Below are 16610 nucleotides of genomic sequence, written 5' to 3'. Positions count from 1 at the left end.
GTGATATATCGACTCACTAGTTTCAGTGAGTTCTTTTCAGTTGTCAAGTTGAGCTGCAGGGAACCAAGAAGGAAAGAATGTGATAAAAAAGACCTTTCAGGTTAAACTGACAAAAAATTAACCGCCCCGATTTTTGTGGTAGAATTAATACATTTGAAATGTCACAAGAATATTTAAGACATGGTTACTTTGGGAACTGCGTCACTGTAATGGTGGATGGTGATGACTTGAAATATTGGTACTATATTTCATAGGCAATAGTCCTTGTGTCTTCAGCTTTGAAGTGACGAATGGTGGCGCCTTATGTCTTCATAAATGCTGCACTATTTAAAAACTGACGAACACTTCAGGTCTTTTTTTTTAAAGAAATACTATTACTCAGATATTTACTCCTTTCTGGAGGCACATTGGGCCAAATCTTGACAAAGACTGAAGGGAACAGAATTTGAGGTGATTGAAAGTTTTTCACTCGTCTTTCAAAACCTCGTCGTCACAGAGGTAAGAGCAGTGGGCCGGCAGCCGTTAAAGCCAGCTGGGTTTGGCTTTCTTGGGGACAGACTGTCTGAAGCACCTGGATGATGCACTGGGAGAGTGAGAGGTTGAATATTCACACCAGTGCAAGCTGGTTGGCACAGGTGTTCAGGACACGGCCTGTTATACCATCGGGTCCTGCAGCTTTCCTGGTGTTCACATGTTTTGACGACTCCTCTCGGCTGGTAACGGCGATGATCACATTAAAGCACTCGATGTGGGCATCGGTGGTGCTTTTTAGTCCGTCGCTATCTTTAGCCCCCACCATAGCCCCCTGGAGTCCCTCTGCTGCAGAACGTTAAAAAAGCAGAGCACTTGAATCTCTCGGATAGTGTTTTAAGATATAGTGTCCTCCATTAGACTCAAAAGTTATTTGCAAACCTTCCTGTTACCTCCATGACACCTGAACATGTCTTCAGTGTGTGTGGCTCTAACTGTCCGTCCATAACAAAAAAAGCTCAAAGAATTCTGTCTTAACTCGTGAACCGTTACTTTGGTTGTCTGGAACTGCCTACGTTTTGGTCTCTTTTTCCGGTTGGCCAACCGGAAAAAGTCGAACCAAACAAACCTTGGTGCATGATCTGTGAGCAGTTGTGTTTCCACGTACCTCTGTACACTTTGCTGTCACAGCAGGGGGGGGTCTTCCTGCAGTCATCTTCTGAGGAAGTGTTCTGGCTTTAAAGCCTCTGGCTCAAGATGCAACGCAGCAGGATGACTCTCACTGCCTCATTCTTGACACTGTGAAGTCTTAGCACAGTCTTTAGCCATAAGATGAATGCACTGACTGGAAGTTCAGGCTGTTGAGTGTAGATTGACCTTTAGTCCTGAATGCTGCTGCACACACCCTTCCTTCCATTGTGCTGCATTGATTGGAGGAATTTGATCTACCTGGGGCTGTTGTAGGCCTCCATTTTAGAGCTTGGATGCCTCCCAAGCTTGAGCCTCAGGGCATTGTGACTGGAGTATATGCAAATCAGCTTCAAGTGCAGCTTTTTTTTTTTACTTCAAAATGTCTGCTTCTTGTGTTGCAAAGGTGAGCTGGACGCATGTGGCCTCAGCTTTTGCTCGTGCTCTAGCGGCGGCTGCAGATGAAGAGGCGATCTGACTGGAGCGTGTGGAACCAGAGACTCAGGATTTAGTTTCCAGCTCCACGGCGCTGTGTTCCTGTGTTATTAAGGCTCATTAGTCCACGTTATGTTCACCGTTCATCTACCGCATCGACTGTGCGCTGTAGAGGTCTTTTAGGTCACTGACCCGAGTCCACCTCATCTGTATTCACACGCCAGCTCAGAGTTTCAACTGTGACGTGTTGCACAGGAAATTAAACTCTCAATGGTTTATTTACCAAGCGAGGAGGTTGTCTTTTCTTCCCCATTGTCAACATTGATATTAGGTTGGACGAGTGTTTTTGATGAACTGTAGTCTTGAACATGCCTTCCTTCAGGGCAGTTAACTCTTTATGAGATTACACTATTTTCTTAGGAAATGGTTTGTTTTGAATAGTCTGCTTCTAAGAATTCAGGTTAAGTTGATAGAGTATATCGAAAAGACTTCTACTAATGAGTCCTAATGAATTAAAGAGCTGATTCTCGTTTTTAAGAATGTTGGTGTTCATGTTGTTTTTAAAAAGTCCAGGTCTTGTATTAAGAGTTTGATTCTCTTTCAATCAGTCCAGGTGTGTTTTTGGGAGTCTAATTGTAGTTTCAATTGTAATTGTAATGGGGGGGAGAGCAGGGAGGGAGACTCAACTCACTCCCTGCTCTCCCCCCCATTCCCCCCTCTCCCCTCCTCCCCCCCTCTGCCCCCATTCCCCCCCTCTGCCCTCCTCTCCCCTCTGCCTCCTGCCACAGCCCGCCCTCACATCACATGACCCCCCCCCCCCCCCCCAACTGACTATCTGCCCCCCCGAACTCACGCACTCACAATCACCTCCACTCACTTGAACCCTCTGCCAACTTGAGTCACTTCGCACGTCAACGCACTACCTCACCTTCATAACTTTATTATTTACTATTGCTTAGATTGTTGTATATATTGTATAGTATTTCTATTCCTATTGTTATTTTTTTTACTCATTTATTCTTGTGTGTTTTTTTTGCACTGCAGTTTGCACTGATGGGAGGATCGCAATTTCATCTGTGCTGCATGGCAACATGCAGCACATCTGACAAATAAAAAACTTTGAACTTTGAACTTTGAACTTGAACAAAGAAATGCATTTCCAAGAGTCCAGGTCCAAATAAGAGAACTTCAATGTTATCGAAAGAGTCTGGATCTGTGGCTCTCGTGGAAGGACCAATTATTGATCTCTGTACTATTTCTATAGGTTTGGATTGTGGAGATTCAGTTGTAATGTGCAGATGAATGGATGTCAAAGGTAAAATGTTATGTTGAGAATTGTGTGAACCATGTAAAATACCAATAAAAAAAAGAATTGAGATGTTTCCGGTGGAGTTTAAAGTCTCCAAGTCAAATAAAAAATCTGTCTTTTTAAGGAGTGCAGGGAATATGTTACCTGCCTGTTTCTAGTTTAATGTGTACAGGTGTTTTTTTAATGGAATAATTACTTTTGAGAGGAAGTGAAATGCTTATCGATGATGCAAAAGTGGAACAAATCTAGTTCAGCATTCCTCATTATATAGTGTAACCGCTATACAGTTTCCATTTCTCCATCCGTCGTCTGTACAGGCTTTATTAGTGTTGCTGGGGGGCAGGAGGAGTGGGCTGCACTGTGGCTTCAGAGAATTTATATTTCATTTGCTTTATATCAGGTAGACCATCATCAGACCATACTGCCAAACACTGCAGTCCCATCTGGTCCTCTGAAGCACTCATGCTGTTGCGCCCATACACTTTGTAAATAAAAGCTGTTGAGGCTTCATTCAAACGTCCGCCAGTGTCCAGAAAATGTACCACGTATTGCAATCCAGAGCCGTGACCCCGCAGTGAATATCCATCCATTAGCTAAAGCCTCTTATCCTCAGAGGACGGTGGAAGTGACTCCAGAGATAAATATCAACTCACCTCATTAAAATAAATGTTCTGTTTTTGTAGTTTTGACATCTTTTCTTACAATCTCATTTATAGTCTTGTCAGGTTGGACTAGAAAATATTCCTAACCCAAACTGGACATCAAGGTCCTCGTGGACAAGATCCTCCAGCTGAAAGCACTGACCTCCAAGTCCAAAGTGAAAAACGCTCAGAAGGAGGCTGAAAGAAGGAGATGGAGGAGAGGCGGCACAAAGTCAAAGACAGTCAAAGACCTTCACCTTTCTGTTCCTTACTTCATCCTCATCTGTTTTTCCAAAACATCTGCATTTATACAACCCAAAGAAGAGGTATTGTGCTCCTGGAACAACAGCCAGACCAGTTCACTTTATGATCGCGGTATCTATAATTTGCAAATGTAACAGAGGTGATTAAAATGACAAATGTCCACGACTTTCCCCAACCCTTTATGGGATCTTTTGCGACTTCCGGGTTTTATTGTTTCTTTAAAACTAACCCACACAGGGAAGACACACAAACTCCACCCAGTTCAAGTTCAAGTTTATTGTCATATGTACCAGCGAGAAGATGTTTCAATGCACAATGGAATTCTTTCACTAATTATATGTTATGACGCATTTTTAACATTTCTTTGCTTGTTTTTTTTATTTTTTATGACAGGCTATTGAATACACGTCAACAAACTCAAGGAGGGATGCGGGTGCAGTTCAAGATTTAAGTTAGAATACATGAAACAATATACACACATAAAGAGTTTTGAAAGGGAAAGTTTAAAGTTGGGATCAGACTCCTCTCACACTCTGGAGGCGCAGCAGGTCTGATTTGGAGATCAGCGCCACGTGTGGGTGCGTTTCTGTCTTCAGTCTAAATTTGGAGGATGCATGTGTGAAAAGGGTGTATTCGGGGCGTGGGAGAGGAGCAGGCCAGGATCTCACGGTATTTGCGTCGTATTGTCTGTGTGTGTGTGGGTGTGTGGGTGTGGGTGTAGGTGTGGGGGGGTCACAGGCGGACGTACAGAAGCAGAGCGGGACACAGCTGAGCGGGACTTCAGTTCCACTGCACGGTAAGGAAACACATTCCATTCAGGCCAGGTGTCGTTTTTGGTTTTATTTTGCTTCTCCCGACCCCCTTTTTGATGCTGAGATCTCGAGTCGCGAAACGCGCCTGGTGTGAAGGGCGCGAGAGGCACGAGCCGGGCTGCGGCGCCGCGATGAGGGAGACGCGGCGGCGGATGAGACTGAGGGGAAACGTCCCGTGAAGCTGCTCTTTGTGTCGGCCGAGGAGGGTGTCTGCTGAAAGGACACGTTGTGAACCTGCCTGCTGGATAAATCCAGTTTATTTTCAGGCAGGGGAAGATGCGCCCCTTTTCCAAGACTGTAAAATAACATTACAACTCCCGCGCTTCAGAACACACAATTGTTTTTTTTTTTAATTGTTTTTTTTTAAATAACAATAATAAAAATAACACCTGTTATCATTTGTCTTTTAGCTCTAGGAGAAATGAGATGAAACAGATTTTATTCTTGTCAAACTCTTCAAGTAAAGCCGTCCTCCCACGCAGTTTATTTTTTCCCCCATTAGACTTTAATCCTTTTCACCTTCACCAGATGTGTTTATGGGGCAAACCAGAAGGGATTGAAGCCCTCCAGTTGGCTGTATGGGTCTGAAGTGTGTCCCACCCCCACAGGCCGGTTTGTTCACATGTCCCTGACAGCTGATCACCCTGAGTGGAGGTGGTGGTTCCCACGACCCACTGGCAACCCCACACACAAACAGGCCTAGACTCTCACTATGAGGGTCGGTATACAGCAAGATATTGTCTCCAATAATTGACCTGTTATGTCATGGTGAAAATTATGCTGTTAAGTTTTGTTGCTTGTGTCTTGGCCCACAGCATATTGAGGAAAATATGATGAAATAACACTTTTATTTGTATAGCACTTTGTTGTGCAAAGCTTTTTAAGCTTACATGTCCATTGTTTGTTCTTTTGCCATGAACAAGTAAATTTTCCAGTTTTTTGAGTGAAGCTCAAACAGTTTTGTAAATATGTGTATTGTATGTAAATGTTAACGTCGCCGCTTGTCAGCGGTAGAACGCCCGGGCCCCGCTACCCCCCCCAATTTTAAACCGCACCATAGACACACACATTGCATCCACCTCTTCAAAACACAAAGACACACCCTTACATACATCCAACACACATATAGGGCAGGGGAAGGGCGGGAGACGTGGCTCCCCCCAGCACCTCCCGCTGGGGTCCCGCCCCGGCCCGGGGTGAGTGCGGCTGGGATGCGGGGGGCGCGCTCCCTCGGGCATGGCGCTCGTGGGGGGGCTGGGGCGCGGTGCTCCTTCTCCATTTGCTGTTGGATTAGTGGAGGTTGGGACACCGCGGTGGCCGGGTGGGGGCCCGGCCGGCGGCCTGGGGGGGCGAGAGTCATCACTCCCCCACCGTCCCGTGTGTGTGTGTGTGTGTGTGTGTGCCCGTCTGCGTCTGCGTCTGTGGGGGGTGGGTCAGGGGTTGGGTATTTCAATTAAAACCGGGGGGGAGGATCATGGGGCGGGTGGGATATGAGGCTCCTGGGGGTGTAGAGTTGACTGTCCTCCGACCGGGGCCTGCGCTGGCCTTCGCTTTCCTGGGTCTGGGGGCGGGGCTGGTCCGGGGCGCGGCGGCTGGGGCCGTCTCTGCCTTGCCGGGTTGGGGGGGGGCGGTGGGTGGGCCTGTGCCCGGGGGTGCGGCGGGACTCGCCGCCGGGGTTGGGGGGGCTCTCGACCCGCTCAGCCCGGGGGCCCTGCTCCGGCCTTTTCTCGGCTTGGCGGCTTGGGTCGGGGCCTGGGGCCCTGTGCCCTTTATCCTTCTCTTGTGGGCCCCTCTTGCCTGGGGGGGATTCCTCTCTGCATTCTCCGGGCCCGATGGCCTCGGACCCCGGGGTCTCGCCACGGGTCCCCCCACAGCAGTTCCGGTCCCACCCAGTGGACAAACCACACACACACACACACACACACACACACACACTTCCACTCCTCACGAAAGGTGCTTCTGAAGTTGCTTGTTCTCTATCATCATTTGCTCAAACTTTAAAAATCATGTTCCTCTTTTGTTGTCACCTCTTTGTTAATTCATGTTCCTGCTTCACGTTACTGTCTAGATAGAGCTGCTCAGGCTGGTTAATCTAAGAAATCATTTTACTGTCTAGATAGAGCAGCTCAGGCTGGTTTAATCCAAAAACAGTTGGAAAATATTTGGATCAGTGTGATAACTGCAAATAATATATGGAGCACAACAAGGATATTGTATGTTATCCCCCTACCCCCTCCCCCCTCCTCCCTCCTCCCTCAACCTTTTTCTCTCTTTTCTCTTCTCTCTCTCTTTGAGCGTTCCCCCCCGGTCGTGTACGGCAGCCATGCCATCTTCTGACGGAGAAGGCAACAGGAGGAGACTCCAGGTCTCTCCCTGTTGCAAGACCAAAATCTGTTCTGACTCCGAAGGCTCTCAATCACATCATATTGTTGGCCCAAGCTGCCGAACAGGACAAGGGCAAAAAAAAAGCAAAAAAAAAAAATATCAACGTCTCTTGTATGTTGCAGGGTGTAACTCAATGGTTATTTTCAAGGCTAATTGCTCCTTTAAGTAAATAGAGATGATAAAAATAATCAATTGATCCATTCTTTCAAATATTCTTGTCCATGCCAGATGTTCTGTTAAGCTGTAAATGTGCACAAAGGTTTTAGTTTCATTTCCTGTTTCTTTCCGTTGCATCTGTCAGCAGGGAGGATCTTCTGCAATAGTTGGCCACCACAACGCTGAGATAACCACTTGCTCTTTTCTTCACCAATCACGGACCTTGATGCAGTCCAGCCATGAGAATGTGGCCCAGTATGCAGGTGGCTTTCATACTGGGGTCTTTGTTCATCAGCCTGCTCATCATTGTGTACTGGGAATACTTAATCAGGTTCGATGGAGGTTCGACGTCTGTTCTCTATGGATCACTTTACTTTGGCTGGAGCAACAGGACCGCCAGAGACCCTTCACAGCCTGTTAGCAGCCGGTCGGAGACCGCTGACCCCACCACCAAACCTAATGCCACGCACATCCCCGTTCAGAAACATAACCAGACAGAGGAGGGGGAACGGGATGTAAAACAGGAGAGGAGGAAGGAAGAAACACTGGAGGAAGAGGAGAAAGAGAGCGGCGGTGTGTCTGCTGAGGATATGGAACAGAAGGCGAGGAAGCAGAGGATCGTGGACGTGTGTTCAGAAATGAGCTACTCTGAGGAATTTCCCGTGATGAACCGCAGATTTAATCAGATCCCAAGTGTGGAGCTGGACCACTTTATAGTCGACGATAAACACCAGATTATCTACTGCTATGTTCCCAAGGTACAGCCACATTGTGCGGTTCAGTTTGGTGGTATGTGACTGTGTGAGTGCTGCAGTGGGTGAAGGTGCTTTAGAAAACAAAACAACCTCCGCGATAAGAAACAGCTTGAAAGCAAATTGCTTTATTAGCTTCCGTACTTTAATGGCCATTCAAGATATTTATACACACTCTCTTGCCTTTCTAAATATTTTGCCGTTTTCTGCCTCCCTGTGTCCTGTGACCTCAGGTGGCGTGCAGCAACTGGAAGAAAGTGATGACGATCCTCAGCGAGTCTCTGATCTCGCCCTCTTCAGGAAAACCTTACACTGACCCCAAAGAAATACCTACTGACGTCGTACACAACGTCTCTAACTACCTCAGTTTTGATAAGTAAGACACATCATACCATTTATGCCCACAGCCAATATATATATATATATATATATATATATATATATATATATGTTTTTAAATGTATGCTTCATATACTTAATTTACGTCTAGCTTTATACCATCCAGTTTTGTCTCAGTCGTGCTTGAGCGTTATAAAGATAAGCCTAATAGCCAATAAATAGTTCTTACTTTCAGTGCAAATAAGTATGAGTACACTCTAGAAATTTACTCTTTTAACCAAAATACTAAGCACTGAAAAATAAAGATCAATATCCATTACAATGGTGGCAACTGGAGGTTAGTTTCATTGGGTAGATATCAGTGTCATTAGCGCTCTTGTCTTACAGTGAGAAGGTCCGAGTTCAAATACCAACCGGGGCCTTTCTGCGTGGTGTAGAAGTTGGATGGATGGATATCAGTAGCATGGAATCTAAAAAAAAAAAAATCTAAATTAAGATAAGCATGTTTATGTCCATGAATGAAACAGGGAAAATATATAAATATCCTAACATCTATTCACCTAATGTTAGTGATAGGTACAGCTCACCAGGAACATGAATATTGCAATACAATTTTATGATTTTGTTTAATGAAGAAAGGAAAAAACTTAGTGCCTGCTCAGGCATTTTCCACATTTCACCAAAAGATGGAAATGAATTGTAGGCTTTGCAAATTTTCTATGTCACAACATATTTTCCACCACAATGCAATCCTGTACATGTTTACTTATTGTGGAGGCTTTCTGGCCAGCAGAAGACTTAAAACAACAACAACAAAAAAAACAACAACAAGATTATAAAGGAGTTCAAAAAGAAGCAGAAACCTCAAGTAAACGAACCAGAAAGACAGAAGATCAGCAGTCACTGTCACACAGCCCTTTTTGTGTAAAACATTTAAATATTTGCATCTATGACCCTTTTTTTGGGGAAATGTAGTTTTCTGTGCGTTGTGATGGGTATTGCATCCATCCATCCATCCATCCAATTCATCCATCCTTCCATATACAATGTCAACAGAGGATTCTTCTTACAAATAAAAACTGACCACATTAGAATAGAACAAATAGTACAGTCAGCGTCAGGCCGAGTTTTGTTAAAAATCAAACTATCCCTTTAATTCATCACTTCACTTCATTGGAAAAAAAATGTTGAGTAGTTAGCAGAACCAAAACAACGGACTCAAAAATACACAACCCACATTCCCCAGCAAAAAAACCCCAAACAAGCACTTCCCCCTTCCTAACAGGAGCAAGCAAAATAGAGAAACTAAAACTGTTTGTTAGACAGGAGGAGCCGATAACCCAAGAAAACCCCCACATACCTCAGGCTCTAAAAGCAGACAGGAGGAACATTTGGCAGAAACTGAAGACAAACTTGCACATTCGAAAGGAGAGAGTTATTCATCTGTCGTGCTTGTCATGCTTTGATGCAAAATGCTTTTCCAACAATTGTGAAGTGGCATTTTAAGACGGGTGAAAACGCTGCAGTACTTCTCTTTGCTTAAAAATTTATAGAACTTGGCTCTTGATGTTCCTGTGTACGCAGCTCAGAACAGTACACATTTTTGTTTCTGCCATAACATTTAGATACTGAGCCGCGCTGAAAAAGCCAGTGAGTGAAGGCGTTATTTACTGAGCTGACGCTTGGAGGAGAGAGTGGAAACGACAGACCGGACTTGGCGCTGCAGCACAAACAGGCCGTTCTCAGAGCTGAACTCATGTTTGTTTGTTTTTTTGTGTCCGTGTCACTGACACACGAGACACAAGTTTTCAAGTTGTCTCCTGACGTCGGATGTGCTGCTGTGATTGAATGCAGTGGAACGGCACCACGGCCACAGCGGTGCTTTCAGTGGAACAGCAGCTCCTACAGGGCAGAGTTCATGATGATGATGTGTTGTTCTTCCTCACCAGGTTTCCCCGCATGTATGGCTCTCTGTCCCACCACATGATGGCAGTCAAGCTCCAGACGTACACCAAGTTTCTGTTTGTGCGAGACCCTTTTGTTAGACTCATCTCTGCCTTCAGGAACAAGCTTGCTCGGTATATATCTGACTATGCACACACACACACACACACATACGTGCGTCTCCTTTTGCTCAAACAGCAGTCAGTATTAAAGTGTGTGTGTCATGTGGTTGTGTTGCCAGGGCCAATCAGAAGTTCTACAAGATGTTTGGTTCGGTGATCCTGCATCGTTATGGTCATGTGTCTCGTTTGCCAGACTCAGCCGAGGAGGCTTTTGCTGCAGGGCTCAAACCCACGTTTCAGCAGTTCATCACCTACCTGCTGGATCCCCAGACCGAGAGAAGAGACATCTTCAATGAACACTGGCGGCAGGTATTTGTCACACACACGCACACGCACACGCACACGCACACGCACACGCACACGCACACGCACACGCACACACACACACACAGCTTGTCAGCGAATGCAGACTGAAGCCATACACGTCACTTTAAATTGGGTTTTGAAAAATTGGTAATTTAATTTTCATGACTTTCATTTCTTCGTTGCTTTCGGCATTCCTCCTATTAAAAGACATGAAATTGTTCTTTCCCTGGTCAATCCATGCGTATGTAACATGGCTTATGAATCATGGCGTGGACTACAGTCAACGCTGTGTTGGCTTTTAAAAAACATTTTTTATTCATTCTTTACAGGCATGTGACATTTTAAACATTTTGTTCAATCATCAACATCGCGAATATCCCTATATACACACACACACCCACACATTTACAAAAATATATACACCATTTGATGATAATAAATAATTAAACTACATTATGAAAATATAGTCATACAAAATATATAATCTATGTTTAAGTATACCCACACACACTTATCAACATACATACATACCTCATACATCTGATTAACATGCTTGAAAAAAATAATTCAATATGCAACAGATCAATACAGATTTTTCTGTTATCATCTATGTACTGTGGGGTTTAAAACATGAGGCTGATAATCTTATTTATTTCTGGAGTTTAGGAAATTATTGAACGTTTGAGAATTAAAACAATTTAACAGTATTATATATATATATATATATATATATATGTAAATGTAATACTCCACCTTTTCTCAGCCATCAAGCACATCAATGCAAACTAGTTTCCCTGTTTACAAAAAGTCACATCCTTGAGTTGAGACTTTCTAAAAGAAGCTTTTAAGTTTGTTTTTTAACACTTATCAGAGCCCTATTTCAGTAAATCACCCTTCAGCCCTTTTTTTCTGAAGAATTACTCAGTTTCATTGAGGTAAACACAGCATCAGGTCAAGGAGAAGGCGATTGTTTTTTCCTGCATCAAATCATGTCCAGCCTGAAGGTGTACAACAGGGCACTCCAAAACAAATTTGCCAAAACTGGATCTGTTGCATCTGCGGCACGGTCAGCCACCAAAAGTGAGCAGACCACCACGAGATCAATACGTGACATTCTGCTCTGTGAGAGATAGAAATAGAACTCAAAAGTACGTATTTTGCTAAATGAAGATGCCAGGCCCCAATCGGCAAAAGTGTAGCCCAACAAAACTGTGTGTCAACGATCTCATAGGATGAGGAGCGTCTCTGAAACGCTGGTTTTGTGGGGATTCAAGGACGAGACCTCGAAGTGGGATAAGACTTAAGACTGCAGCATTGCACAGTGGGTGATGGGGGGGGGGGGGGCTGTTTCCTGATTTAAAGGAGACATATCATGCTTTTAAATCCTTCCTTTTTACATATAAATCATACAGTTATGGTCTATATAAAGCGGAACTGCAATGCTTGGGTCTGAATTCCTCATTATTAGAGCTCCACAGGCCCCTTTTCTACCCCTTTTCTGATGTGCTTCTGAGAGCAACTCGTTTTGGGGCGGTCTCTTCAAATGCAAATGAGACACTTCATACCCCGCCTCCTCTCCAGGTTGCAGAGGTGACACTCGGTTCAACGTCACCCTGTTCGGCCATCTTTGTAGTTTGATAGAACAGATACAATTATCTAGCGGCGCAGAAACTTTATATTCACACATTATTTACAAAATGTCAACAACGGAAGATTTGTCCATCCAGCCATACATGTTGGAGCCAGAGTCGGACCCGGCGGAGCGAGATGAAAATGACGATGATGTAGCTGCAGAACAATGTCTTCATATGGATGTAACGCAATGGTGTGTTACTATATTTACACTAACTTCTCCATCCATGCCCACTACTACAATACTGCCTGTATTACAACGACTATTTAACACAGAAGTTACATTATAATCTAAAACGAGCACACAGCGCTAACATATGAAGACGGTGCAACTGCTAATGCTAACAAAACAATGACAGGGACGTCTTATCATCACACGTTTTAGCGTTATATACAGCTTACCGAAGTGCTCTGTTCGTCGTCTCCATAGATAGAAGGAACTGACCGCTCAATCAGACCAAGTCTTTCGGCAAATCCTTCTTTATACTGGCGGAGGTTGCTGAAGCAGTCGTCCTTAAAGTGATTCGCGCACACAAAAATGACCTTACTCACAGATGTGGGTACATTTCTGTGAAAAATAAAACTCAACCAGGCACTTCGAAAAGGTTCTGATGCTGGGAGGCGGTGTAACGAAGCTTGTGGGTTACTACATCCAACAACCGAACATTTCGACTTATCCTCTCGTAACTTCGGTTGGACTACAAAATCGCAGCGAGAAACAAAAATGGCGGATTGCTCGAAGTGTCGATGTCCTAATTTGGCAGTTCCGCTGCGAATACTGTGACGTCATTGTTCAAAAAACGTAATAGAGAATAGAAAAATCGAAACCGATCGCAAAATATGACCAAAACAGAATATAAAGATATCAACGGAGCACCTGAAGAGACTACTTTGAACTTTTCTGTACTTCTAAACACTCTAAATATACAACAACATGCATTTAAGGGCTAAAAAAGTGGATTTAGCATGATATGTCCCCTTTAAGGCAGCAAAAGATGTGCATACGTAAGGTGAAGACGATGAGATGAACCAATACGGCTTTCGATCAAACCCTCAATCGAACATTATTCAGACTCCATTCTTCAGAGAAATACACCGAACGTTGGTTTGTGATGTTGAGTTGTACTGCAGCTGGATAATAAACTCAAAAACACCTTAAAGTCTTGACGAAAACACCTTTAGACCAAGTAAGACCAAGGATACTCACCAAAAGAGACAAAAGTTCCTGCCATAACAAAATTTCTTATCAGATTTGGACAAAAACACAATAAGATGTTCAGCTATTTATTGTTTAAATGTTCAATTTATTTGTTCAGTCTCAACCTTGAGCTGAATTGCGCCGCCTCAACTCAGCCTGCACGTATTTTGTCTCACATCGATTTGTCGTTGTATTAATATCTTCCACAATATAGGATATTGTTGTTAACAGCTGTTTGGGTCCAAAAAACTATTAGGCTTACACCCCCTCATTTATATTCTTTTATTGTTATTTTATCTCAAAAATTAAATGAAAGAAAATAATGCTGGGAAAAAGCAACTGCTGACACTGGTGCCCCAAAATTTCTTGCTTATTGTGTCGCCTTCATGGTGTAAAGAGTGAGCCATTTACTGTATTCAATTTACATTCCCAAAAATGTATTAAAGCATATTTCTATTTTTTGGTTTGGTTTCTGCTTTATGGCAAATTCAACTGGACTCATCATCACTGCCCCATTGTGGAACTCCTCACAATCACAATAACATCCCGTCACACGTCCTAACTTCTGTTATTTACATTTTACTTTTTTAATGTTTTACCCTCTAGTGCTATTTTATATTTTTTTTCCTCCTCTTGTTTATATTCTTTCTAACTTTTTTGTGTTCTTCTTCCATTGCAGTTATATGACGGCTATAATTTTAGATAATCAGAATGACTGTGGTAGCAGGCCATAAACTAGTGTAGTAAAATACACGTAACATAAAACTTTTTATGCACAGTATTGTTGATTCAGAGCGAACAAACAGACACACACACACACACACACACAGTGAGGTGCAGCACTAAGTCAGGAGCGTCTGGTTTAATATGTGAACATCTGATCCGTGTACTGCTGAGAAGGAACATGGAGCCAAAAGCATTTGCGGGTCATAAACAACTGTAGACATGACGTTTCACGTCTGTTAATGTATTGTATGTGTGCGCTGTAGACCGATTCGAAATGAAATGAAAGATACAGCTTAAACACAGTAGCCCTGTCTGTTTTTGTGTTTCAGGTTTACCGCCTGTGCCATCCTTGTCAGGTGAAGTATGACTTCATCGGGCGACTGGAGACCCTCGACACGGACGCACAACAGCTACTGAGACTTATGAAAGTGGACAATCTGTTGCGTTTCCCTTCAGTGTACAAAAACCACACTGTGGTCAGCTGGGTGAGCGACTGGTTCGCTCAGATTCCCATGGAGACGCGGAGGAAACTGTACAAGCTGTACGAACCCGACTTCAAGCTGTTTGGCTACCCCAAACCTGACAGCATAGACGAGTAGACGGCTCCGGGCAGGATACTGTATCTGGGATAACTGCACTATGTGTGGAGCCTGCCAACCTGCACACAGCCAGCACACGTTCTTCAAGACCTGCCAATGCTGCAGTTTCTATCTTTTCTTTAGTGTAAACATCAAACAACGGAAGTGCCTGTAACTATAATTTTCTTCTGCCATCTTTTTTTTTTTTATATGAAGCAAACTCGGTATACATGTTTTAAGCCTGTTTCCTCTTGCAAAAGCATTAATTAATTAATTAAGTATTAATATACTATTTGGTGATGTTTCAAATGGTGGTAGTTATCTTTCTAGGGTTGCTTTGAGCTACTGCGGGCAGTCTTACATTTTTCAGTTCATCCATGTTGGATTAGTATGCTTTCTTTTCTGTGATGAATTTACGTTTGAAATGTGTCATCATTTATCAGGTTTCCATAACTAAGGCCCCGTTTACGCGACAACGAATTAGAGTGTATTCGCAAAACTTTCTTCACTTTTTGGGGGGCCCGTTTACACGGCACCCGTGTGCGGATGCACTGTATCCGCAAAGTTGTTAATCCGACTCCCAAAGTGGAAAGATTCTTTCACGGCGCACGCAAATCCCTCCTGTGGAGACGGCCTAGAGCAGGGGTGTCAAACTCAGATCCTCGTGGGCCACAGCCCTGCACGTTTTCAATGTCTCCCTCCCCTGAATGTCCTGATGGTTCATCACCACATTCAGCACAAAGCCAGATAACGAGCTGCTCATTGCAATCAGCTGTGTTGAAGCTGGGAGACATGCAAAACGTGCAGGGCTGCGGCCCTCGAGGCCTGGAGTTCGACACGTGTGGCCTAGAGGCTACAGAGCCTGTTACTGCGCATGCACACCTCTCCCCCTCCCTCCTGCTCATCCATTTGTAAACAAACATGGTGGCTGCGTAGTGGTACGACTCGTGGTCTATATTCTAGATTTATCGTCCATATCAGTAGTTTAATAGTTGAGACTCTCCCCTGATAGCATCCGATGCGTCATCAGTCCAAATTACAAAATCAAGCAACAGCGCCCTCCAGTGGCCCGGCATACTAACTACATCGTTGTCTCTGCGTCCGCTGCTGCAGCGTAAACGCCCCCACTTTTTTTTTGCGGATTAGGTGTTGTCACGTGAAACGTTGTCGTGTAAACAGGGCCTAAGTTGGCTAGTAAAACAGGGAATAATAGCACTATTGTACTTATTTATGTTGGGTGGCCCAAATGGCACAAGGTCAAAAAAACTCAAGGAGGTAATTGAAGAAATAAAGAAAATCTGACTCAAACACATAAATGCACCAATTTCTGTCAAAATCACAATAAAGTTGGAAAAACACCTCTACCTAATAAGTCTCCATCAATCAATTTATGCACTACTCAGTTACAGTTTAATCTCTGAAGTAAGAGTTTTTTTTTAATATTTGCAGAAATTGAACTGACTTTTTGCCAAACTTAGACACAATACCAATTATGTTACCGGTGACTCATTCAAATTATTTTTGCGTGAAACAAAGGCTCTGTCAGACTCTTTTCTTTCCTTGTTTCTTTTCTTATTAAATGATTTAGTTTTTCTTTTTTTTTTTAATGTATTTAGTTTGAGTTTAATTAATTATATCACCAAAACACTTGCCCATCTCATGGCTCCCTTTTTCCAATTCAGAGTTTGTGGAGCAGCATCTTACAAACACGTTATTGGACTAGAGGGGGACACAGAAGTAAGAATGTTGTGGAGTTAAATACTGGGCCTTTCTGTGTGGAGTTTCTATGTTCTCCCCATGTAGGTTGAGATTACTAACACCTAATAACATGTAATTATTATCAGTGAAATTGA

At 43.6% G+C, this 16610-nt stretch overlaps 1 protein-coding gene across 10 annotated transcripts; it reads left to right on the top strand.

The window, feature by feature from the left end:
- The first annotated feature begins 4518 nt into the window (after nt 1-4518).
- On the top strand, nt 4519-16124 carry LOC308109427 (carbohydrate sulfotransferase 12-like). 10 transcript variants are annotated; one of them, XM_080462980.1, is made up of 7 exons: nt 4519-4603; nt 7306-7918; nt 8146-8288; nt 10201-10329; nt 10437-10626; nt 14509-15200; nt 15937-16124. In XM_080462980.1, the coding sequence occupies exons 2-6, from the start codon at nt 7400-7402 to the stop codon at nt 14776-14778; spliced, it is 1251 nt and encodes a 416-aa protein (XP_080319106.1). In that variant the 5' UTR covers nt 4519-4603; nt 7306-7399; the 3' UTR covers nt 14779-15200; nt 15937-16124. The 10 variants fall into 10 exon arrangements, with proteins under 10 accessions (XP_080319106.1, XP_080319098.1, XP_080319104.1 ...); XM_080462972.1 differs by having other exon boundaries at nt 14509-15402; nt 15565-16124; XM_080462978.1 differs by having other exon boundaries at nt 14509-15104; nt 15565-16119.
- Nucleotides 16125-16610: the final 486 nt, after the last annotated feature.

Source organism: Lipophrys pholis (assembly GCF_963383615.2).
Source record: "Lipophrys pholis genome assembly, chromosome: 5".
Classification (NCBI taxonomy): Eukaryota; Metazoa; Chordata; class Actinopteri; order Blenniiformes; family Blenniidae; genus Lipophrys; species Lipophrys pholis.
Note: the sequence above shows the minus strand (reverse complement) of the source record. Positions and strands in the feature narration are given on the sequence as shown.